This window comes from Lolium perenne, chromosome 7 (genome assembly GCF_019359855.2).
Source record: "Lolium perenne isolate Kyuss_39 chromosome 7, Kyuss_2.0, whole genome shotgun sequence".
NCBI lineage: Eukaryota > Viridiplantae > Streptophyta > Magnoliopsida > Poales > Poaceae > Lolium > Lolium perenne.
The window spans coordinates 75,830,465-75,856,345 of record NC_067250.2 but is presented as its reverse complement, the minus strand read 5'-3'; the positions used below and the strand labels follow the sequence as shown (position 1 = coordinate 75,856,345).

General features: G+C 45.8%; 1 protein-coding gene across 1 annotated transcript; it reads left to right on the top strand.

Annotated features, from left to right (window-relative positions):
* Positions 1–13,647: 13,647 nt before the first annotated feature.
* Positions 13,648–24,506, top strand: LOC127317012 (uncharacterized). The gene is made up of 11 exons (XM_071823943.1): positions 13,648–13,730; positions 13,851–14,772; positions 15,775–15,906; positions 17,068–17,130; positions 21,523–22,987; positions 23,079–23,165; positions 23,266–23,336; positions 23,440–23,516; positions 23,632–23,779; positions 23,885–24,046; positions 24,129–24,506. Exons 1-11 carry the CDS (start codon positions 13,648–13,650, stop codon positions 24,324–24,326), a joined length of 3,408 nt encoding a protein of 1,135 aa, XP_071680044.1. The 3' UTR covers positions 24,327–24,506.
* Positions 24,507–25,881: the final 1,375 nt, after the last annotated feature.

Here is a 25,881-nt window from a genome sequence, read left to right as displayed (position 1 = left end):
GCAAGCTGAGAGACCTCTGCCGGAGATTCGTGTCCGCGAAGGAACACGGGTATCACCGAACCCGAAAGTTTCGAACACAGGGGACTTAAGATCACGTCGTCACCTCACCGACGTTGGGCACTACAGAGAGAGACAGCAGTTACCTAGGTTCAGGGCCCTAGAAGACGTCCTTCCTTGGTGTATGTATTGCAGGTCACAATGGAGAAGATGACCGTACATATATCTGTTGGAGATATGCCCAAGAGGCAATAATAAAAGTGGTTATTATATATCTTTATGTTTATGATAAATGTTTATATACCATGCTATAATTGTATTAACCGAAACATTGATACATGTGTGTTATGTAAACAACAATGAGTCCCTAGTAAGCCTCTTAACTAGCTTGTTGATTAATAGATGATTAGTTTCATAATCATGAACATTGGATGTTATTAATAACAAGGTTATATCATTATATGAATGATGTAATGGACACACCCAATTAAGCGTAGCATAAGATCACGTCATTAAGTTATTTGCTATAAGCTTTCGATACATAGTTACCTAGTCCTTTCGACCATGAGATCATGTAAATCACTTATACCGGAAAGGTACTTTGATTACATCAAACGCCACTGCATAAATGGGTGGTTATAAAGGTGGGATTAAGTATCCAGAAAGTATGAGTTGAGGCATATGGATCAACAGTGGGATTTGTCCATCCCGATGACGGATAGATATACTCTGGGCCCTCTCGGTGGAATGTCGTCTAATTAGCTTGCAAGCATATGAATAAGTTCATAAGAGACTACATACCACGGTACGAGTAAAGAGTACTTGTCAGGAGACGAGGTTGAACAAGGTATAGAGTGATAACGATGATCAAACCTCGGACAAGTAAAATATCGCGTGACAAAGGGAATTGGTATCGTATGTGAATGGTTCATTCGATCACTAAGTCATCGTTGAATATGTGGGAGCCAATATGGATCTCCAGATCCCGCTATTGGTTATTGGTCGGAGAGAGTTCTCAACCATGTCTACATAGTTTGCGAACCGTAGGGTGACACACTTAAGGTTTGATGTCGTATTAGTAGAACTTGAATATGGAATGGAGTTCGAAGTATTGTTCGAAGTCTCGGATGGAATCCCGGACATCACGAGGAGTTCCGGAATGGTCCGGAGAATAAGATTCATATATAGGAAGTCATTTTATAAGTTTGAAAATGATCCGGTGCATTTATGGAAGGTTCTAGAAGGTTCTAGAAAAGTCCGGAAGAAATCACTTTGGAAGGCGGAGTCCCGAAGGGACTCCACCACCCATGGCCGGCCAACCCTAGAGGGGTGGAGTCCCAGGTGGACTCCACCAAGGTGGCCGGCCACCCCCTCCCAAGGAAAGGTGGGAATCCCACCTTTGGTAGGTTTCATGTCATATGGAAGGTTTTGGTTTGGGGTCTTATTCGAAGACTTGTAGACCAACTCTTGGGTGTTCCACCTATATAATGAGGGCCAAGGGGAGGGGGCCGGCCACCACAAAGCCATAGCTTGGCCGCACCCCATAGTGGCCGGCCACCCCCTCTCCCAAACCCTAGCCGCCCCACCTCCTCCACCTCTCCCGCAACGCTTAGCGAAGCTCCGCCGGAGATCTCCATCGCCACCGCCACCACGCCGTCGTGCTGCCGGATTCAAGGAGGAGCTACTACTTCCGCTGCCCGCTGGAACGGGGAGAAGGACGTCGTCTTCATCAACACCGAACGTGTGACCGAGTACGGAGGTGCTGCCCGATTGTGGCACCGTCAAGATCTTCTACGCGCTTTTGAAAGCGGCAACTAATCATCTACCGCAGCAACAAGAGCCTCATCTTGTAGGCTTTGAAAAACTTCAAGGGTGAGTCTCGTTCATCCCCTCGTTGATCCTGTCTTCTAGATTGCATCTTGGCTTGGATTGCGTTCTCGCGGTAGGAATTTTTTTTTTCTATGCAACGTATCCCTACAGTGGTATCAGAGCCTTGTCTATGCATAGATGGTTGCACGAGTAGAACACAATGGTTTTGTTGGCGTTGATGCTTATGTTGTCTTTAGTTTGAGTACTTTGCATCTTTGTGGCATAGTGGGATGAAGCGGCTCGGGCTAACTTTACATGACCGCGTTCATGAGATTTGCTCCACGCTCGACATGCAACTTATATTGCATAAGTGGCTTTGCGGGTGTCTGTCTCTCCTACTATAGTGAAGATTCAATTTACTCTTCTATTGACAACACTAGTATCACCGTTGTGGTTCATGTTCGTAGGTAGATTAGATCTCACTCGAAAACCCTAAAACACGTAAAATATGCAAACCAAATTAGAGAACGTCTAACTTGTTTTTGCAGGGTTTGGTGATGTGATATGGCCATAATGTGATGATGAATATGTATGAGATGATCATTATTGTATTGTGGCAACCGGCAGGAGCCTTATGGTTGTCTTTAAATTTCATGTTGAGTAGTATTTCAAAGAAGTTGTAATAGTTGCTACATGGGAGAACAATCATGAAGACGGCGCCATTGACCGTGACGCTACGGCGACGATGATGGAGATCATGCCCGTTGATGATGGAGATCATGTCCGTGCTTTGGAGATGAAGATCAAAGGCGCAAAGACAAAGGGGCCATATCATATCACATATGAACTGCATGTGATGTTAATCCTTTTATGCATCTTATTTTGCTTAGATCGCGACGGTAGCATTATAAGATGATCCCTCTCACTAAAATATCAAGATAATAAAGTGTTCATCCTTAGTAGCACCGTTGCCAAGACTTGTCGTTTTGAAGCATCTCGTGATGATCGGGTGTGATAGACTCAACAAGTGCATACAACGGGTGCAAGCCAGTTTTGCACATGCGGATACTAAGGTGGCCTTGACGAGCCTAGAATGTACAGACATGGTCTCGGAACACGTGATACCGAAAGGTAGAGCATGAATCATATGATTGATATGATGAACACTTTGAGTGTTAGCCATTGAAGTTACATCTTGTCTCGTGATGATCGGACTTGGTGTGGTGGATTTGGTTCGTGTGATCACTAAGACAATTCGAGGGATATTGTTTTGAGTGGGAGTTCACCTAGTTTTTTATTTTGTTGAATTAAATTTGAACTCAATTTGTCATAAACTTAGTCTAAACTATTACAAATATATGTTGTAGATATGGCGTCCCTAATCAATTTTAACCAGTTCCTAGAGAAAGAAAAGCTTAAGAGCAACGGTAGCAACTTCACCGACTGGTTCCGTCATGTGAGGATCTTCCTCAATGGTGGAAACATGCAATATGTGCTTGATGCACCGCTAGGTGATCCTCCTGCATAAACTGAAACCGATGAAGTAAAGAATGTTTACGCGACTCGGAAAACTCGGTACTCTCAAGTTCAGTGTGCCATCCTATGCAGTCTGGAAGCCGATCTTCAAAAACGTTTTGAGCACCACGATCCTCATGAGTTGGTCAATGAGTTGAAAACTATCTTTGAAACTCATGCGGCCGTGGAATGCTATGAAGCATCAAAACACTTCTTCAGTTGCATGATGGAAGAAGGCAGCTCCGTTAGTGAGCACATGCTCGCCATGACCGGGCATGCGAAGAAACTCAGTGACTTGGGAATAGTGATTCCTAACAGACTGGGGATTAATCGTGTCCTTCAATCACTGCCACCTAGTTACAAGAACTTTGTGATGAACTACAATATGCAGAACATGAACAAAGAGTTACCTGAACTCTTCGCCATGCTAAAATCTACTGAGATTGAGATCAAGAAAGAGCACCAAGTGTTGATGGTCAACAAGACCACCAGTTTCAAGAAACAGGGCAAGTCTAAGGGAAAATTCAAGAAGGGTGGCAAGAAAGCTGCCACACCTCCTGTGAAACCTAAGACTGGCCCTAAGCCTGATACTGAGTGCTATTACTGCAAGGAGAAGGGACACTGGAAGCGTAATTGCTCCAAGTATTTGGCGGATCTGAAGAGCGGCCTTGTCAAGAAGAAGAAAGAAGGTATATCTGATATACATGTTATAGATGTTTATCTTACTGGTTCTCGTACTAGTACACAGGTATTTGATACCGGTTCGGTTGCTCATATTTGTAACTCGAAACAGAACTAAAGAATAAACGAAGACTATTGAAGGATGAAGTGACGATGCGCGTTGGAAATGGATCCAAAGTCGATGTGATCGCTGTCGGCACACTTCCTCTACATCTACCTTCGGGATTAGTTTTAAACCTCAATAATTGTTATTTTGTACCCACGTTGAGCATGAACATTATATCTGGATCTTGTTTAATGCAAGACGGTTATTCATTCAAGTCTGAGAATAATGGTTGTTCTATTTTTATGAATAATATCTTTTATGGTCGAGCACCTGAAAAGAATGGTTTATTTTTGTTAGATCTCGATAGTAGTGATACACATATTCATAACATTGATGCTAAGCGAATTAAATTGAATGATAATTCTACTTATATGTGGCATTGTCGTCTTGGTCATATTGGAGTGAAACGCATGAAGAAACTCCATACCGATGGATTACTTGAATCACTTGACTTTGAGTCACTTGATAGATGCGAAGCATGTCTAATGGGAAAAATGACTAAGACTCCATTCTCTGGTATTATGGAGCGAGCTACAGACTTATTGGAAATCATACATACCGATGTGTGCGGACCAATGAGTGTAGCCTCGCGCGGTGGTTATCGTTATGTTCTAACCTTCACAGATGATTTGAGTAGATATGGGTATATCTATTTCATGAAACATAAATCCGAAACTTTTGAGAAGTTTAAGGAATTCCAAAGTGAAGTAGAAAATCAACGTAACAAGAAGATTAAATTTCTACGATCTGATCGTGGAGGAGAATATCTGAGTTATGAGTTTGGCATGCATTTAAAGAAATGCGGAATACTTTCACAATTGACACCGCCGGGAACACCACAACAAAACAGTGTATCCGAACGTCGTAATCGAACTCTCTTAGATATGGTTCGTTCTATGATGTCTCTTGCTGATTTACCGTTATCATTTTGGAGTTATGCATTAGAGACAGCCGCATTCACTTTAAATAGAGCACCATCAAAATCCGTTGAAACGACACCGTATGAATTATGGTTTAATAAGAAAGCTAAGCTGTCGTTCCTTAAAGTTTGGGGTTGCGAAGCCTATGTAAAAAAGTTACAACCGGACAAGCTAGAACCCAAAGCGGAGAAATGCGTCTTCATAGGATACCCTAAGGAAACTATAGGGTACACTTTCTATCACAGATCCGAAGGCAAGATCTTTGTTGCTAAGAACGGAACCTTTCTTGAGAAAGAATTTCTCACTAAAGAAGTGACTGAAAGAAAAGTAGAACTCGATGAGATTGATGAAACTTCACTCATTGATCAGAGTAGCGCAGTACCGGAAGATGTTCCTGTGCCACCTACACCGGCAACAGAGGAAGCTAATGATAATGATCATGAAACTTCAAACGAGATAGCTACTGAACCTCGCAGATCGACAAGGGAACGTGCCACTCCTGATTGGTATGATCCTTGTCTAAATGTCATGATTGTGGACAACAATGATGAAGACCCTGCGACGTATGAAGAAGTGATGATGAGCCCAGATTCCAACAAATGGCAAGAAGCCATGAAATCCGAAATGGGATCCATGTATGATAACAAAGTGTGGACTTTGGTAGACTTACCCGATAGCCGCAAGGCTGTCGAGAATAAATGGATCTTCAAGAGAAAAACAGATGCTGATGTTAATATTACCGTCTATAAAGCTCGACTTGTCGCAAAGGGTTTCCGATAAATTCAAGGTGTTGACTACGATGAGACTTTCTCACCTGTAGCGAAGCAAAAATCTGTGAGGATTTTGTTAGCAATAGCTGCATTTTTCGATTATGAGATTTGGCAGATGGATGTCAAAACGGCGTTCCTTAATGGAGACATTGAGGAAGAGTTGTATATGGTACAACCCAAAGGTTTTGTCGATCCTAAAAATGCTGACAAAGTATGCAAACTTCAGCGTTCAATTTATGGACTGAAGCAAGCATCGAGAAGTTGGAACCGACGCTTTGATAAGGTGATCAAAGACTTCGGGTTTATACAGTGTCATGGAGAGGCCTGTATTTACAAGAAAGTGAGTGGGAGCTCTGTAGCATTCCTGATATTGTATGTAGATGACATATTATTGATTGGGAATGATATAGAACTATTAAGCAGTGTAAAAGGTTATTTGAATAATAGTTTTTCAATGAAAGACCTTGGTGAAGCATCATATATATTAGGCATCAAGATTTATAGAGATAGATCAAGACGTCTAATAGGGCTATCACAGAGTACATACCTGGACAAGATTCTAAAGAAGTTTAGAATGGACGAAAGTAAGAAAGGATTCTTACCTATGTTACCAGGCAAGGTCTTGAGTAAGACTCAAGGTCCAGCTACGGCAGAAGAAAGAGAAAGGATGAGTCAGATCCCCTATGCCTCGGCAGTAGGCTCTATCATGTATGCCATGCTATGTACTAGACCGGATATAGCACATGCTGTTAGTTTGACTAGCAGATATCAAAGTGATCCAGGAATGGAACACTGGACAGCGGTCAAGAATATCCTGAAGTACTTGAAAAGAACTAAGGATATATTTCTTTGTTATGGAGGTGACCAAGAGCTCGTTGTAACAAGTTACACCGATGCAAGTTGGAACACTGATCCTGATGACTCTAAGTCACGGTCACTGGGTACGTGTTTATATTGAATGGTGTCAGCGATGGTGGGCAAGCTCGAAGCAGTGCACGGTGGCAAAGTCTTCAACAGAATCGGAGTACATAGCGGCTTTAGAGGCTTCATCTGAAGCGGTATGGATGAAGAGGTTCATTGTAGAGCTCGGTGTGGTTCCTAGTGCATTGGACCCACTAATCATCTACTGTGATAACATGGGTGCCATCGCCAATGCACAAGAACCAAGGTCACACAAGAGGCTGAAGCATATCAAGCTGCGTTATCATTCGATTCGCGAGTACATCGAAGATGGAGAAGTAAAGATTTGCAAAGTACACACTGATCTGAATGTAGCAGATCCGTTGACTAAAGCTCTCCCTAGGGCAAAGCATGACCAACACCAGAATGCCATGGGTGTTAGGTACCTTACAATGTAATCTAGATTATTGACTCTAGTGCAAGTGGGAGACTGTTGGAGATATGCCCAAGAGGCAATAATAAAAGTGGTTATTATATATCTTTATGTTTATGATAAATGTTTATATACCATGCTATAATTGTATTAACCGAAACATTGATACATGTGTGTTATGTAAACAACAATGAGTCCCTAGTAAGCCTCTTAACTAGCTTGTTGATTAATAGATGATTAGTTTCATAATCATGAACATTGGATGTTATTAATAACAAGGTTATATCATTATATGAATGATGTAATGGACACACCCAATTAAGCGTAGCATAAGATCACGTCATTAAGTTATTTCCTATAAGCTTTCGATACATAGTTACCTAGTCCTTTCGACCATGAGATCATGTAAATCACTTATACTGGAAAGGTACTTTGATTACATCAAACGCCACTGCGTAAATGGGTGGTTATAAAGGTGGGATTAAGTATCCAGAAAGTATGAGTTGAGGCATATGGATCAACAGTGGTATTTGTCCATCCCGATGACGGACAGATATACTCTGGGCCCTCTCGGTGGAATGTCGTCTAATTAGCTTGCAAGCATATGAATAAGTTCATAAGAGACTACATACCACGGTACGAGTAAAGAGTACTTGTCAGGAGACGAGGTTGAACAAGGTATAGAGTGATACCGATGATCAAACCTCGGACAAGTAAAATATCGCGTGACAAAGGGAATTGGTATCGTATGTGAATGGTTCATTCGATCACTAAGTCATCGTTGAATATGTGGGAGCCATTATGGATCTCCAGATCCCGCTATTGGTTATTGGTCGGAGAGAGTTCTCAACCATGTCTACATAGTTCGCGAACCATAGGGTGACACACTTAAGGTTTGATGTCGTATTAGTAGAACTTGAATATGGAATGGAGTTCGAAGTATTGTTCGAAGTCTCGGATGGGATCCCGGACATCACGAGGAGTTTCGGAATGGTCCGGAGAATAAGATTCATATATAGGAAGTCATTTTATAAGTTTGAAAATGATCCGGTGCATTTATGGAAGGTTCTAGAAGGTTCTAGAAAAGTCCGGAAGAAATCACTTTGGAAGGCGTCCCGAAGGGACTCCACCACCCATGGCCGGCCAACCCTAGAGGGGTGGAGTCCCAGGTGGACTCCACCAAGGTGGCCGGCCACCCCCTCCCAAGGAAAGGTGGGAATCCCACCTCAAGTGGGAATCCCACCTTTGGTAGGTTTCATGTCATATGGAAGGTTTTGGTTTGGGGTCTTATTCGAAGACTTGTAGACCAACTCTTGGGTGTTCCACCTATATAATGAGGGCCAAGGGGAGGGGGCCGGCCACCACAAAGCCATAGCTTGGCCGCACCCCATAGTGGCCGGCCACCCCCTCTCCCAAACCCTAGCCGCCCCACCTCCTCCACCTCTCCCGCAACGCTTAGCGAAGCTCCGCCGGAGATCTCCATCGCCACCGCCACCACGCCGTCGTGCTGCCGGATTCAAGGAGGAGCTACTACTTCCGCTGCCCGCTGGAACGGGGAGAAGGACGTCGTCTTCATCAATACCGAACGTGTGACCGAGTACGGAGGTGCTGCCCGATTGTGGCACCGTCAAGATCTTCTACGCGCTTTTGAAAGCGGTAACTGATCGTCTACCGCAGCAACAAGAGCCTCATCTTGTAGGCTTTGGAAATCTTCAAGGGTGAGTCTCGTTCATCCCCTCGTTGCTCCCGTCTTCTAGATTGCATCTTGGCTTGGATTGCGTTCTCGCGGTAGGAAATTTTTTGTTTTCTATGCAACGTATCCCTACAATATCTAGGGTTTGTGATCGCTCAGGATCGTCCCCTTCTACGCTAGCAAGGCTAGCCCTTGTATAGAGGAGCTGGTCCTCTTCCCCTTGAAATATCTTGAGGAGGAAGGGTTTCCACATCTCCAAACTGAGGGCGGGAAAACTCCCCACCCTTTACAAGATGGACAGAGTCCATGGCCGATTAAAGTATCGGTCTGTGGCAGATGATGAGGTCGTCAATGACTTCTCTGTTGGCAGCTTGTGCCGTCCACCCAACCTTGCACTAAAGAGGCAAGGGCAGGGCCTTGGTCTTCTGGTCCTCGTCGAGCCCGCTTTAATCACCAAAGGGGCAAAGGAATCCTGCCTCCTCGGGACGGAGCTTTGTGAGCTCAGCCATGACGAGAGTGGCGCAGGCCTTTCTCGTCTTGTAGCCTAGGAGCCCACTTTGCCAGTCCTTGCAGCAGGCTTGGTGGAGAAGGAATCTTAAGCCTCTTGATTGATCTTATCCCCCTGAAAGGGGCCTTCTGGCTGGTAGAGAACGAAGGCTAGGGAACCTATAGGAGGGTGTTCCTCCCCATACATGTCTTTCGCTTCAGCTGGATGTCTCCGAGAGGGTTTTATACTTTGCGGAGCCTCACTCGGGAGTTGCCTCCTAGAGTGATTGTGTAACATCCCAGGTTTTTCAAAAATAAAAAATTGCATGCATGCATGTCATTTGTGCATTTGTTTGTTCACATAGAATAATAAACTCAACATGACACAACCATAGCTTTATACTCTAGGGTAAAACTCTTATTTTCCCTACCATTCTCTTTTGGTAAAACCCTTGCCCTCTGTGGTTTGAAACAAAGCCCTGAATTTTACAAAAAATTAGAAACTGGTTTGACCCTTTTTGGATTCCTAAATCAAAAGTTATGTCTAAAACAGTAAAAAGAAAAAGGAAAAAATGAAAAGAACAAAAAAAAAGAAGAAACGGTTCGGACTGACCGAACTGGGCCAGCCGACCGCGTCGGCCCAAAGAGGCCTGGAAACGCGGCCCGCACCGCACCGCCTCTCCCCTGCCTTCTCTTTTTCTTTTTTTTTTCCGTTTTTCTCACTGACAGGTGGGACCCACCTACCAGCGAGGCCTGCTTGTCAGCGGCGTCTTCAACCTCGTGTCCAACTCGGACTCTCCCCGAAACCCTAACCGCGTCGGCCCCACCTCGACGTCCGTGCCATGGAGCTCAAGTTTGACCGCATATAAATAGAGCCCCAGACCCCCGCCCCCGTTTCCCCCACACCGCTCCCGCCGCCGCGCCGCCAGACGACGGCGATTGCTCGCCGTAGCGCCGCGCCTGCCACCGCCTCCAGCCAAGCGCCGCCGCTGCCCTAGCCCTCCGTTGCTCGCGCCGCCGCCACCCGAGCCGTCGCCGCGACGAGCTGCACCCCGTCCGCCCCTCGCCGCTGCCGTTCACCGCCGGGAGCGCCGCCCCGCTGGAGCTGCCCGCTGCCTTCCTCCATTACTGGCAGGCAAGGTGAGCCCCCCTTCCTTTTGTTTTTATTTTCTTTCTTTTCTTTTGCTTTTTAGTTTTAAGCCGTAGGATTAGATCCAACGGATCACGACAGTGATCCAGCCGAACAGGTTTGGACCAATCAGGTCGCGCCGCGTGGCGCACGATCACTTGATCAAAACCAGTCAACTAGTTTAAATTCGAATTTGAATCCCAGATTTGCTGTCCAAACTTGTAAAATCAATATAAAACCAACCCTTGGTCCAAATTTAACAAAGTTTATATCGTTGGAAAGCTTGTAATATGTAGAATACAACTATGCAGTAATACTGTATAGGTTTAGTGTTAGGTTTCGCATTATAATTCAAATAGAGAAATTGACTTATTTGCACTATAAAAATTGTATAAAATAATCTACTGATCCAAATTTTATGATTTTGTACTTTCTGGAATCCTCAGATAATGTACTACAACATGGAATAAAAATTGTACAACTTTGATACGTGCACAAACTTGCTTTAGTAAAATCTACTCAAATGAGTAATTTGATGATAATTCAAATTCTATAACTTATTTTCGAATGATTCCAATTGGTCTACTCTTGTGTTACTGTAGCCTATCCAGGGAGGTCAATTCATATATTTACAACACATAATGCTTGCAGTAGCTAATTAATAAGGTTGTATATGTTAAGTAAATACTCGATTAATGGTTTTTCTAAATCAAATTAAATGTCCAGAATACCTTATTAACATTTCACATATCAGAGAACACCTAATACAACACTTACATACTACCTCTATTGTGAAATTAATTGGTGCATATCATGCATGCATACATGTCTATGATTGTTCATATTGAATGTCTGTTTATTTTGTTTGCTTGTTTGTTTAGATTGTGAAGGAGGTCAAGGTTATTCTTGTGATTGCTGTGAGTGTGCCGGTTGCTTTGATCAAGGCAAGTGACATTCAATTCCTACCTATTTCATTATGCATTAGTGTTTTTCAACTAGTATGCATGGTAGGATTTTGTTTTCAAAAGAAAAGTATTATGCTATGCTTAGCAAACCCTAGTAGTGTGTAGCTACTCCTGAACCTATTGATAGGATACTTTATTTCTGCTCTGCAACATCAAATGCTAAATGCCGTTTCATTGTTTCGATTGTGATGGTTTCAAAAGTGAAAATTAACAACCCTTAATGAATCACCTGGGTGGATTGTTTGAGTGGTGGGCGGCTGCTCAGGGCTCCGATCCCTGGGGATGGACCAGTGGACGGGTGGGTGCCTGAGAGTGCGCGGTTGAATAGGGGTTGCCACCCAGAATTAGAAAGATTATTATGTCGTCCTTGTTTTTAGATAGCTTCCAGTGCAACCACAATACATTATGGGCTCTGTCTTAGCTAAGCACTTAGTGGGAAACCTCGCCTAGGGTACCGCCAGCGGGTGGAGTTTCTGGGTACGGGCGGATCCGGTAGGTAGGGGGGCTACTAAGGAAAAGCTTCGTAGTGACCTCGTCCTGGCCTTAATGAAGATGAAGAATTTTGGCAAAAGGGCTTGGTTGCAAATTGTGGGTAAAGAGCGCAACCTCTTGAGAGTTAAATCTAAGATCTTAGCCGTGTCTCCGGTTATGGACAATTTGAGCTTCTAGGCAGGGAATGTACGGAGGAATCTCATTATCTTTTATGAATGTATTTAAAATTTTGTATCAACCTTTGAAAACTCATGGGTGATGTAACCATGTGATTATTCAAAAACCCATGGAGGATTTAACCATGGTGTGATTTCATAATGTCATTCAAAGATTTTCAAAATGTTTTGTTTTCAATAAAATGTAGGATAAAATTTGCTTTATGCAAATTTTCCTAAACTCCACTTGCCAAATATCATGTAGATAGTCATGCCCAAAACTGCCACCATATAAGTGTCATTTGCCAGTACATCATTGTACTGACCTCCATTCGTGGGGCTGCATATTCAAACATGCAGGTTATTCTGAAGATGAGTACTAGTAGGATCTCGAGTCTACATTCCAACATGTCTGCCTGTGGCGCATGGAGATGATGGAGGCTCATTGAAGTTTATTTCCGCTGTGTTTGCTTTGAACTTTTATATTTGAGCTAGTCAATCTGACTATGCAATTTGTAAGACTTTATTTTATCTCCTGTGGATCTACGTTGTAATAAATTTGATACTATTGCTATGATTACTACATTTGAAATGTGTGTGCTATCAGTGATCCCGGGAATAGCACTATACATAGGTATCTTGCCTTTATTAAAAGGTAGGGTGCTACAGAATGGTATCAGAGCATAGTGTTGCCTGTAGAATCGAGACCCTAGGTTTGGATTAGAAATAGGAAGACCCTAGGAAATACAAGTACATTACTTTATCTTATCTCTTCTCCAATATTTCTCATACTCTAATCTTTAATCATTCTAAAAATGTTTTCCTTCTTTTCTTAGATGACCAGCCTCATTGAATCCATCAAGAAAGGACCAGTGATGACCATGACCCTGAAATGTGACACTGAGTTTCCAAAGGCATTAAAGAATATCATGGAGAGCATGGGACTCAAAGGAGAAGCAGTGTACAAGGGATTTCCTGTGATGGATGACGGACAAGAGTATTGGTGGGTGCAACTTCACCTGTACATGGACGAAGAAGACGACCACAAGAAGATGGAACATTGGATGTTCACCAACCCTGAACTCCACACGTCCTTCTTCGATTCCGCAAGATGTGTTGCCTGGGCAGATATAAATGAACTTGGAGAAAGACTCAAGTATAGGCTGCACAACACCCAGAAGGACCTCAAAGAAGAAAAGGTGGAGACCGCTAACCTGAATACTACCGTAGGTCGACTTCGAAGTGACATGGTTGACTTATCCCTTAAACTTGGTATGTATGAAGAGCTCAATAAAGCCAAGGACAGTCAGATTGCAACCCTGAGGAAAAGAATGTTGTTGTATAGTGGTTCTAGCTGAAGTTAACCAAGAAGCCTTAGTTCGACCTCCATTTAAAACTTATGTAATATGTTATACTCATTTGTATTGTCCTACTATCTGATGTATGGCAGTACCAACTATCTGAGTCGTATTTTTTCGAAACTCGTTAAATATAAATAAAGTTTGGAATCCTGGTTTTAAATGTTTTTGTTTGGTTGTGTGATTGTTTGTGCATGGGTAGGAAATTTCACTCCCTATCTATGCTAAATAACCCCAGATGCCACCAAGACGTGACCCAACTCAGGAGGCACTGAATCAGATGATGACGGCTCAGGCACAACTCATGCAGATGATGACCCAGTTCATTCAAACCACCCAGAACAACAACAACAATCCACCCCCGCCACCTCCACCACCACCGCCACCTCCACCACCACCCCTGCCCCCAGTGGACAGACTTGCCAGATTTCTGAGACTCAGACCAGCCAAGTTCTCCAGTGCTACTGAGCCAATAGAAGCAGATGACTGGCTTCGTTCTGTCAATAAGGACTTAGTCACCTGTGAATGCATAGAGGCTGAGAAGATTAGGTTCACGGCACATCTGTTGGAAGGACCTGCTGCAAGGTGGTGGGAGACTTATCAACTTACCCATCCTATAGATGACCTAGACTGGGAAACCTTCAAGGAAGGATTTCGTACTGCTCATATCTCCTCGGGCATTATGAATCTAAAAAGGGATGAATTCCGCAGCCTGAGGCAAGGAGGAAGGACTCTGAAGGAGTACATGGACGACTTCTGTGCCTTGGCAAGATATGCTCCAAAGGACATTGACACTGATGTCAAAAGGAAGGAGAAGTTCCTAAATGGACTAAAAGGTGAACTGAAGATTCCCTTGTATGTAGCTTATGCGCCCAATTACCAGTCCCTACTTGATCAGGCTATCACTCTGGACAATAACATCAAGAAGGAGGAAAATCGTAAGAGGAAGTTCAGCAATAGCAAGAACCACACCGAACCGTTTCACAATAAGCACCATTCTTCCGAAGGAAGTGGGAGTCACAACTCACACAAGCATAATGGTCATTTCGGTAAAGGGAATGGCAACAACTACAATGGTCATAGGCACAATGAAGGATTCAAGGGAGACCATTCCAATGGTAATCACAATGGAAACAATGGCCGTCACAATGGGGGTAACGGACACCACAATGGAAATAATGGTCAGCACCACCACAATTCAAGGGACTTGTCCCATATCACCTGCTTCAAGTGTAAGAAGACCGGACACTTTGCCAATGACTGTCCGGAGAATAAACCTGTTGATGCCACCAAACCCAATCCATTCCAGAAGGGACAAGCGAACCACCTCAATGTAGAAGAAGTGATGAGTGAACCTGACGCTGTGATGGGTATGTTTCCACTCAACTCATTTACATCATTGGTTTTATTTGATACTGGTGCATCACATTTATTCATATCAAGAGCTTTTGTGAATAAAAATAGAATAACCTCGGAATCAATAGGGAAGATAATTAAAGTAGGTTCCCCTTATGGAGAGATGAAAGTCAATTCGGGATGCCGTAATTTAACTAGGACCTATAGATCCACCGCCCTTTTAGTAACCTTGGATTCGCTAAGATTGTACGTGATTTTGGAAATGGACTGGATGACGACCTATATAGGAGCCTTTGATTGTGTTAGTCACACCCACTATCCCAGAAGGAAAAAGGATTCCATTCACATCCCAATTGAATATTGGGGATATTAGGCTAAACATCTTAAGGGGGTTAGCCTAGATATGATACACATAGTAACGGGATACTCGTACCAGGACTATCGAGTTTTGCATTCAGTGGAGCCACCATACCAAGTGAGAAGCAATTGTGGACGTAAAGAAAATATTCGAGAAGATCACCACACCTATTTGCTAGCCTTTCCGAAGCCCGGGGACGTGCTTCATCTTAAGGGGGTTAGTCTGTAAGATCCCAGGTTTTTCAAAAATAAAAAAATTGCATGCATGTCATTTGTGCATTTGTTTGTTCACATAGAATAATAAACTCAACATGACACAACCATAGCTTTATACTCTAGGGTAAAACTCTTATTTTCCCTACCATTCTCTTTTGGTAAAACCCTTGCCCTCTGTGGTTTAAAACAAAGCCCTGAATTTTACAAAAAATTAGAAACTGGTTTGACCCTTTTTGGATTCCTAAATCAAAAGTTATGTCTAAAACAGTAAAAAGAAAAAGGAAAAATGAAAAGAACAAAAAAGAAGAAGAAACGGTTCGGACTGACCGAACTGGGCCAGCCCGACCGCGTCGGCCCAAAGAGGCCTGGAAACGCGGCCCGCACCGCCTCTCCCCTGCCTTCTCTTTTTCTTTTTTTTCCTTTTTCTCACTGACAGGTGGGACCCACCTGCCAGCGGGGCCCGCTTGTCAGCGGCGTCTTCAACCTCGTGTCCAACTCGGACTCTCCCCGAAACCCTAACCGCGTCGGCCCCACCTCGACGTACGTGCCGTGGAGCTCAAGTTTGACCGCATATAAATAGAGCCCCAGACCCCCGCCCCCCGTTTCCCCCACACCGCTCCCGCCGCCGCGCCGCCAGACGACGGCGATTGCTCGCCGTAGCGCCGCGCCTGCCACCGCGTCCAACCAAGCGCCGCCGCCGCCCTAGCCCTCCGTTGCTCGCGCCGCTGCCACCCGAGCCCTCGCCGCGACGAGCTGCACCTCGTCCGCCCTCGCCGCTGCCGTTCGCCGCCGGGAGCGCCGCCGACGCCGCCCCGCTGGAGCCGCCCGCTGCCTTCCTCCATTACTGGCAGGCAAGGTGAGCCCCCCTTCCTTTTGTTTTTATTTTCTTTCTTTTCTTTTGCTTTTTAGTTTTAAGCCGTAGGATTAGATCCAACGGATCACGTCAGTGATCCAGCCGAACAGGTTTGGACCAATCAGGTCGCGCCGCGTGGCGCACAGTCAGCGCCCAGTCAAAACCAGTCAACTAGTTTAAATTCGAATTTGAATCCCAGATTTGCTGTCCAAACTTGTAAAATCAATATAAAATCAACCGTTGGTCCAAATTTAACAAAGTTTATATCGTTGGAAAGCTTGTAATATGTAGAATACAACTATGCAGTAATACTGTATAGGTTTAGTGTTAGGTTTCGCATTATAATTCAAATAGAGAAATTGACTATTTTGCACTATAAAAATTGTATAAAATAATCTACTGGTCCAAATTTTATGATTATGTACTTTCTGGAATCCTCAGATAATGTACTACAACATGGAATAAAAATTGTACAACTTTGATACGTGCACAAACTTGCTTTAGTAAAATCTACTCAAATCAGTAATTTAATGATAATTCAAATTCTATAACTTATTTTCGAATGATTCCAATTGGTCTACTCTTGTGTTACTGTAGCCTATCCAGGGAGGTCAATTCATATTTTTACAACACATAATGCTTGCATTAGCTAATTAATAAGGTTGTATATGTTAAGTAAATACTCGATTAATGGTTTTTCTAAATCAAATTAAATGTCCAGAATACCTTATTAACATTTCACATATCAGAGAACACCTAATACAACACTTACATACTACCTCTATTGTGAAATTAATTGGCGCATATCATGCATGCATACATGTCTATGATTGTTCATATTGAATGTCTGTTTATTTTGTTTGCTTGTTTGTTTAGATTGTGAAGGAGGTCAAGGTTATTCTTGTGATTGCTGTGAGTGTGCCGGTTGCTTTGATCAAGGCAAGTGACATTCAATTCCTACCTATTTCATTATGCATTAGTGTTTTTCAACTAGTATGCATGGTAGGATTTTGTTTTCAAAAGAAAAGTATTATGCTATGCTTAGCAAACCCTAGTAGTGTGTAGCTACTCCTGAACCTATTGATAGGATACTTTATTTCTGCTCTGCAACATCAAATGCCAAATACCGTTTCATTGTTTCGATTGTGATGGTTTGAAAAGTGAAAATTAACAACCCTTAATGAATCACCTGGGTGGATTGTTTGAGTGGTGGGCGGCTGCTCAGGGCTCCGATCCCTGGGGATGGACCAGTGGACGGGTGGGTGCCTGAGAGTGCGCGGTTGAATAGGGGTTGCCACCCAGGATTAGAGAGATTATTATGTCGTCCTTGTTTTTAGATAGCTTCCAGTGCAACCACAATACATTATGGGCTCTGTCTTAGCTAAGTACTTAGTGGGAAACCTCGCCTAGGGTACCGCCAGCGGGTGGAGTTTCTGGGTACGGGCGGATCCGGTAGGTAGGGGGGCTATTAAGGAAAAGCTTCGTAGTGACCTCGTCCTGGCCTTAATGAAGATGAAGAATTTTGGCAAAAGGGCTTGGTTGTGAATTGTGGGTAAAGAGCGCAACCTCTCGAGAGTTAAATCTAAGATCTTAGCCGTGTCCCCGGTTATGGACAATTTGAGCTTCTAGGTAGGGAATGTACGGAGGAATCTCATTATCTTTTATGAATGTATTTAAAATTTTGTATCAACCTTTGAAAACTCATGGGTGATGTAACCATGTGATTATTCAAAAACCCATGGAGGATTTAACCATGGCGTGATTTCATAATGTCATTCAAAGATTTTCAAAATGTTTTGTTTTCAATAAAATGTAGGATAAAATTAGCTTTATGCAAATTTGCCTAAACTCCACTTGCCAAATATCATGTAGATAGTCATGCCCAAAATTGCCACCATATAAGTGTCATTTGCCAGTACATCATTGTACTGACCTCCATTCGTGGGGCTGCATATTCAAACATGCAGGTTATTCTGAAGATGAGTACTAGTAGGATCTCGAGTCTACATTGCAACATGTCTGCCTGTGGCGCATGGAGATGATGGAGGCTCATTGAAGTTTATTTCCGCTGTGTTTGCTTTGAACTTTTATATTTGAGCTAGTCAATCTGACTATGCAATTTGTAAGACTTTATTTTATCTCCTGTGGATCTACGTTGTAATAAATTTGATACTATTGCTATGATTACTACATTTGAAATGTGTGTGCTATCAGTGATCCCGGGAATAGCACTATACACAGGTATCTTGCCTTTATTAAAAGGTAGGGTGCTAAAGATTGTCTTGTTGTGAACTCCAAGGGCCCAACAACCGTAGGTCCATGGCACTCTGGTTGCCAGGGATCCCACAGTAACCCCCGGGCACCTGTCCTGCACGTGTCCGTCAGGAGGCGAAAGGGTAGGGGCCCTATCGTGGCTGGGCCCGGTATGCGACTTGAGTCAACCCACGACTTAAGCGGTTGCCGCTCGAGCCGCTAGTTATGGAGGAAGTGCATCATCTAGACTGTTGGACTAGGAAGTGGGCTTCGTGGGAAGTGGCGCCTTCTTGGGAAACTCTCCCATAAATAGGGGGATGTTCCTTGCCGCCGGCCAACTCGCCCCAGCTTGCTCAGCTTCCCAGACGTCTTTGGCTCCAGCACACCAATCGCCTTTCCTCTGATAGTATGCAAGTCACAAATAACATATGACAAATATATAATCAATCTCAACATAGTATGCAATATTCATCAGATCCCATCAAACACAACATGTAGCATTACATAAAGATGACCTTGATCATGATAGACAGCTCACACGATTTAAACATGAGGCACAAATTGGAGAAGACAACCATCTAGCTACTGCTATGGACCCATAGTCTAGGGATAAACTACTCACGTATCACTTCGAAGGCAGGCATGGGGATGTAGAGGTCTCCGATGATGATCCCCCCTCCGTCAGGGTGCCGGGAAGAGCTTCAGAACCCTCCCGAGTTAGGGTATGCGATGGCGTCCGCGATGGAACTTTTCGTGGATGAAAGCTCGGGTGTTTATGTTTTTCCCGAGATCGTGAATATATAGGCTGAAGGGCGAGGTCGGTGGCCGCGCCATGGGGTGGTCTGGCCGCCCTGTGGCGCCTCTTCGACCCCCCTCTGGACTCTGACTCCGTTACGTAAAATATTGATTTCGGCTTTTGTTTCGTCCAATTCCGAGAATATTTCTTGTATAAATTTTCTGAAATACAAAACAACAAAAAACAGGGAACTGGCACTGTGGCATCTTGTCAATAGGTAGTGCCGAAAAATGTATAAAAGTGCAATGAAGTTGTAAGCAAAACATATATAAATTGGTGTAAAACAAGCATGGATCATCAATTTTTTTAGATACGTTTGCAACGTATCACGCCGCCATGACTGGGAACCACGGTCCATCTTCCTCCTCCAACCCGGTCGGTGGAGGCCGACAGCCGTCGGGATAATGGCTACGCACCCCCACGACTCGGAGACGGCCGACTGCTGCCCGCCATGGCCGAGCCTCATTGCCCCCGCCTCGCTGCCACTCTTCCGCCTCGTCGAATTCCGCCACACCACCGCATCCCCCGCCATGATCCAGATGATGTAGCCGAAGGCCACCACCACCAGACCCGCCGTCCACCGTCGCCGGCCCTGAAAGACCCCGCCTCCGCGCGAAGGGGAGTCCATGGGCGCGCCACCACCGCCCCTGCCTTTGGCAGCCGGGCGCGTCCGCCACCGCCGACCCCGACGGCGGCAGCGGCCGGGAAGAGGAAGATCAACTGCCTTTTCTAGGGTTTGGATCGTCGCTCGGAGCCGCCTCGCGCGAGACGACCGGGGCGAAGATCGGGTGGGGAGGGAGGAGAGGGGGAGGGAGGGGATGGTGGTGGAGGGTGGAGGGGCGGCGGTGCATGAAGGGGTCGCGTGGGGAGGAAGGCGGCGGTGCAGGGAGGGGTCAGCTTTCATGTAGCAGCACCAGCCAGCCACCAATGATAGCTCCTCCGCGGCTCCACCGTCCGAAGTAGTCGACAATGGCAGGGCCGCGACTACTACTTGCATCTCCCTTCCCTAGTCCCATGCATAGTTTAATCCAGAAAGAATCATTGTACGCATGTAAGATAGTACAGACATAGTTTAACTCTGGTCGCCGACGTGTTCCAGCACAGCCATTCCAGGGAGTCGTCGGTGCCACGTTCTCCGAGTCCCAACGGCCAAAGAGATGATCAAGAGACCTGGCGCTTCATTTCCCGGAGACCGCTGCTTCTTCCCTCTCTTCCTCCACGGCTCCGTCGTCTCCTCTTGTCCCAATGCAGCATGCGGACTGAGATTGCGTCGCTCAGCCGATCGGCGCTCCCCAGGCGCCGCCGTCGCGCGGCTCGGGTACTTGTCTGATCCGCTGAGGTGGTAGCTTCCGGTTATCTGGAGGTACGGTTCATGGATTCCCGTGTTCTTCTTCATCTTCCTCCTTGCTTCTAGTCAATGTTCAGAACTGTTTTTATTTTAGGTAAGAACTGTTGTTTGTTCTTGGTTTGCAAGGTGCCCAATTCAAGAAAATTCAGAACCACCTTTTCTTTTATAATTTAGATGATTCACAATGTTTGCATTTATGAAATGATCCATTTCTTGATCGCAAAAATATGAAATGATCCATTTTCTTCAATAAGCCTAACTCAGATGCTCTGTACTACATTGTATGCTCTGACAAACGAAGCTTCCGCGTAATTAGTTCTCTTAACGAGCTGGAAGAATCTTGTACTTCCGGGAATACGCGTTATGCAAGGAGAAGATGCGTTGTGATATGTAGAAGTGGAGGACTGTCCAAAGGTCTAATCTTTGGGAGGGTCTAATGCTAATGAGCAGTACACTTTGGTTTGTCCCTTTGCTACCATGTTTATCTTCTTTTCCGCTGAAATTGTACAGCCTCTGGCTAGAAGTCAACCCATTTGGAGTTTGTTTGTCATGGTAATGAGTGGAGCCCCATGATATACTACAAGGTTGTTCTTCTGTTTATATTTTATATCCTATAAGTTTTTACAGGAAAAAAGGCTTATAAAACTGTTCCCTTAATTTTCCCATCGTCATTTTGATTAATTAAACTTTGGTGTAATGCCTTGCCTTCAACTTTTGGTGACAATCACAACATAGTGAAAAATGCCTTATTCAATTCAGATCATGGCTGCGTTATTAGTTTATAAACTAATGGACCACTTCTCCGTGGCCAACTTTTTTTTTTATTACGGAACGCATTGCTAGTAGAGTAATACTATTAATCTTTCGAATTTTGCTTATGATGTTTCTTAAGACCAATGTTTGTTCTGAACATTGGCTCTTGTTATTTTTGCAGTTGTGCACAATGAGAACTCTGCTCCAAGCTGGCGGTGGTGGTGGTGGCAGCAATGGCCGTGGCGGCGGGGGTGGTGGCAATGGAGGTAGCGGTGGCCTCGCACCAGCTGCCAACGATTTAGTAAACAACCTGACAACCCCTCCTCCTTCCTCGAATAACGATTCGCCGGCGCCTCCCGACTCCTCTTCTGCACCGCCGCCTAAACCATCATCTCCACCGCCTTCTCCGTCATCTCCCCCGCCATCACCGCCGCTCTCACCTCCTCCTTCACCGGAGGCGTCCTCTCCCCCTCCACCGGAGGCATCACCGCCTCCTCCACCCGAGGCATCCTCTCCGCCTCCACCAGAAGCATCCTCTCCACCTCCACCAGAAGCAGCGTTTGCACCTCCACCGGAGGCACTGCCGCCTCCGCCACCCTCTCCAGCGACGACGGCTCCTCCCCCATCTCCCACGGCCAACCCACCGCCCCCACCGGAAAGTACCGCATCCCCACCTTCCCCCATTGAGGCGCCACCACCGCCGTCCGCTCCGTCGCCCGAGTGGCAGGCCAAGCCGCCTTCGTCTAAAGCGTCACCCCCGCCGCCCGCCGCGGAGTCACCAGCGTCGACTCCAGTGGATGCCGCGCCGCCGCCACGTCAGTCACCAGGGGTTTATGAGCCGCCTCCGTCAAGACAGACGAACAGCTCTGCCACCGCGCACTCGCCTCCGGCTTCGGCATTAACACCTCCCGTAGCGGATAGAAGCGTGCCGGCACCGACACCGCCCAGCAGTGGCGGCCTGAGCTCCGGCGCCACGGCGGGCGTGGCAGTGGTGGCCGTGATCGCCTTCGTCTGCTTCGCCGGCGTGTTCGTGTGCCTGACGAAGCGGCGGAAGCGCAAGTACTCCGACCAGTACTACTCCGGCTTCGGCGCGCCGCGCTACATGCCGCAGCACATGTCCGGCGAGGCGCCGTTCCTGCATGTGCCGTCTGGTCCGGGGTCGATGAACTTCAGCATGGGCGGCAACCAGCCGGGCATGTCGCCGACGGCGAGCCAGGCGTACGGGCATCAGCAGCAACAGCAGCAGCGAGGGTTCGTGTCGGGTAACTACAGCAGCACGATGGGGAGCCAGGGGCCGGCTCGGAGCGTGGCGACGTCGGGCGACCTCAGCGTGGGCAACAGCAAGTCGTTCTCGTTCGACGAGCTGTACCAGATCACGGGCGGGTTCGCGCGCGACAAGCTGCTCGGGGAGGGAGGGTTCGGGTGCGTGTTCAAGGGCACGCTCGGCGACGGCCGGGAGGTGGCCGTGAAGCAGCTCAAGGGCGGCGGCGGGCAGGGGGAGCGGGAGTTCCAGGCGGAGGTGGAGATCATCAGCCGCGTCCACCACCGCCACCTCGTCTCCCTCGTCGGCTACTGCATCTCCGAGGACCACCGCCTGCTCGTCTACGACTTCGTCGCCAATGACACCATGCACCACAACCTCCACGGTAGGACTGGCCGGGACACCACCATCTCGACATGACTTACTTGTTGAACTTGCAATGGCTTAGTGGTGCGACTAAATTGTTCGACCTGTAGGGAAGGGAAGGCCGGTGATGGACTGGCCGACGAGGGTCAAGATCGCGGCGGGGTCGGCACGCGGATTGGCCTACCTGCACGAGGATTGTAAGATGTTGATGGGTTTAACTTACTTCGGTGTGTGTCCTGTAATCATCCTGTTAGAATTACATCTGAATTTATTGTTGTTCTTCCATGTAATCTACAGGTCATCCAAGGATCATACACAGGGATATCAAGTCATCAAACATTCTGCTCGATGACAATTTCGAAGCTCAGGTTCTGTTCTTACACTGCAAAGCCAAAACTGCTGTTATCTTTCTGAAAAATGTTGGCTGTTTTGTGTGTTCAGTTCCTGACGAGACCTGGTTTCATGATCCAGGTCGCCGATTTCGGGCTTGCCAGGCTCGCGGAGAACGACGTCACGCACGTCTCCACGCGTGTGATGGGCACATTCGGGTAAATTCATCTCTGCAGGAATTCTACTTGTTTGCACGGCCATTCATCTCAGCAGGTGGAAAGAAAATGGGGGAACTTACACAGAATGTCAACTCTGAATCTGTGATGAATATAGGTACCTCGCTCCGGAGTACGCGTCGACGGGGAAGCTGACGGAGAAATCGGACGTGTTCTCCTTCGGCGTCGTGCTCCTGGAGCTCATCACCGGCCGGAAGCCCGTCGACTCGACCCGTCCCCTTGGCGATGAGAGCCTCGTGGAGTGGGTAAGATCTAGCAGCAGCAACACACTGACACAGACCTTCCCAACAGAAAAATTCTTCATTCAGTCAGTGACAACATGCTGTGGCATGCTCTTTTCTCAACCGCAGGCGAGGCCGCTGCTGAACCGCGCGATCGACGAACAGGAGTTCGAGGAGCTGGTGGACCCTCGTCTCGCCGGGGACTTCGACGACGTCGAGATGTTCCGCGTGATCGAGGCGGCCGCGGCGTGCATCCGGCACTCGGCTGCGAGGAGGCCCAAGATGGGGCAGGTACGCGCGAAAAACCACATAGAAAAACACTGTATCAAATCTGGCAACGGCTCACCACGTTTCACATCGGACTGTCTTTCAGGTCGTTAGGATTCTAGACAGCCTGACCCTGAACGACGTCGACCTGACCAACGGCGTGCAGCCTGGGAAGAGCCAGATGTTCAACGTCGCCAACACGGCGGACATCAAGCAGTTCCAGAGGATGGCCTTTGGCAGCCAGGATTTCAGCTCCGAGTACACCCAGTCCAAGGCCAGCATGAGCGGCAGGAGGGATCTGTAGGCACGCAACAAATCCATGAGCTTCGGACGATTTTGTCTCTGTTTGTACGTCTATTCTTTATGATTTTTTTGCAGTGAATTTTCGCTGTCTATACGTCTGATTCTTTGATGTGCACATTGACAGATTAAGCCCACATGGTTGTGTGTTTCTAGATATTCTCGTGAGATATGTTTTCTGTCCTTACTTTGTTCCCTGATGGATTTCTTGAACACAATGGATTGATCCCTAGTTATGCCATCAGCTCTGCCATGTATACAAGCAGAGTTCTGAGCTCAGAAATACGCTTCCTGACAATCGTTTTTAAACGCCAACCCATATAATTAAAAACCAATAAATTCTTAAGAATTCAATGATTGCCAATGGTAAATACCGAAAACAACACATCTTTCAAGAGTGGAAATATTCCGCAACCACTTGCCCCTGCACCCCACTCACACTTCGGAATTTTCCGGTGTCTTTCATGGTTAAAGAGACAACTTGAACAGTGGAAGAATAATTCTAGAAAATTGTAAAATGAAGATACAAGTTGATCAACACCAAAGTGAAGCAACTGCACACATTGAGTTGGATATGCAAGCATGCTGATCATGAAGTTTCATTTCTGGGCGATTGACTTCAGAGGAAAGTATACCTAGAGCTGAGAACCCGAGACAGTCGCGTCGAGCTTCAGTAGGACTTTCCAGATTAGCAATCTAGTGGAAGAAGCTTCGGTTCCTCATGCTAGCAGTGGAAGGAATGATGAGGTTGTTTTTCTCCAGACGCCTCTTATTCCCAAGTAATATTTCCATATCTTCACTTCTAGTTTCACCTCGTAATATAATTTCACTACTTACCTTTTATTTCTGCAAGGAACATCTAAAAAGCAACTGAACAAAATAACGATTGCAATCTGCAGTTTGATAGTGTGCTACGGAGGACACTATGAATGCCACCATCTATTTGCTCAATTAACAATTCAGTACCACGAAGGATGATGTCGAGATGTGAACACGAACATTAGAGCTTGTTGCTGAATTGGGTTCAAGGTGAAGTCCTATATATATTGATCACAGAAGCATTAGTTAAACGACTTATGGTTGGTAGGCTATTCATTTATACAAAGCTCTTATAAGATGCTTCAACTGTTTGATATTCTAGTCCATTGATAAGGGTATGTTTGCATAGGGTACTCGTAGTCCATTGATAAGCTGAGACCATAGTTTTAAAAACCAGACCGGTTTGGTGGTTCGACCAGAAAAAATCTGAACCGACGACATCACTGGTTTTTTAAAAGGCACCAGTCTAAACAGCAAAAAACCAGTAAAAAAATCACATAAGAAATTGAACTCTAGACGCTAGGGACAAATATCACCACATAATACCCAATGCCACTTGGACTCACAATGTTTTGTGATTATGCATTGAAATATACTCCATATATGCCTTTATGGTCGTTTTTCTTTGAAATTTGTTTAAATTTTAACTAAAACTAATGTTTTTTTGTCGCCACCGAACCAGGTGAACCGGTGGTCCGACCAGCGAACCAGTGAACGAATCGCCTCACTGGTTCGATTTT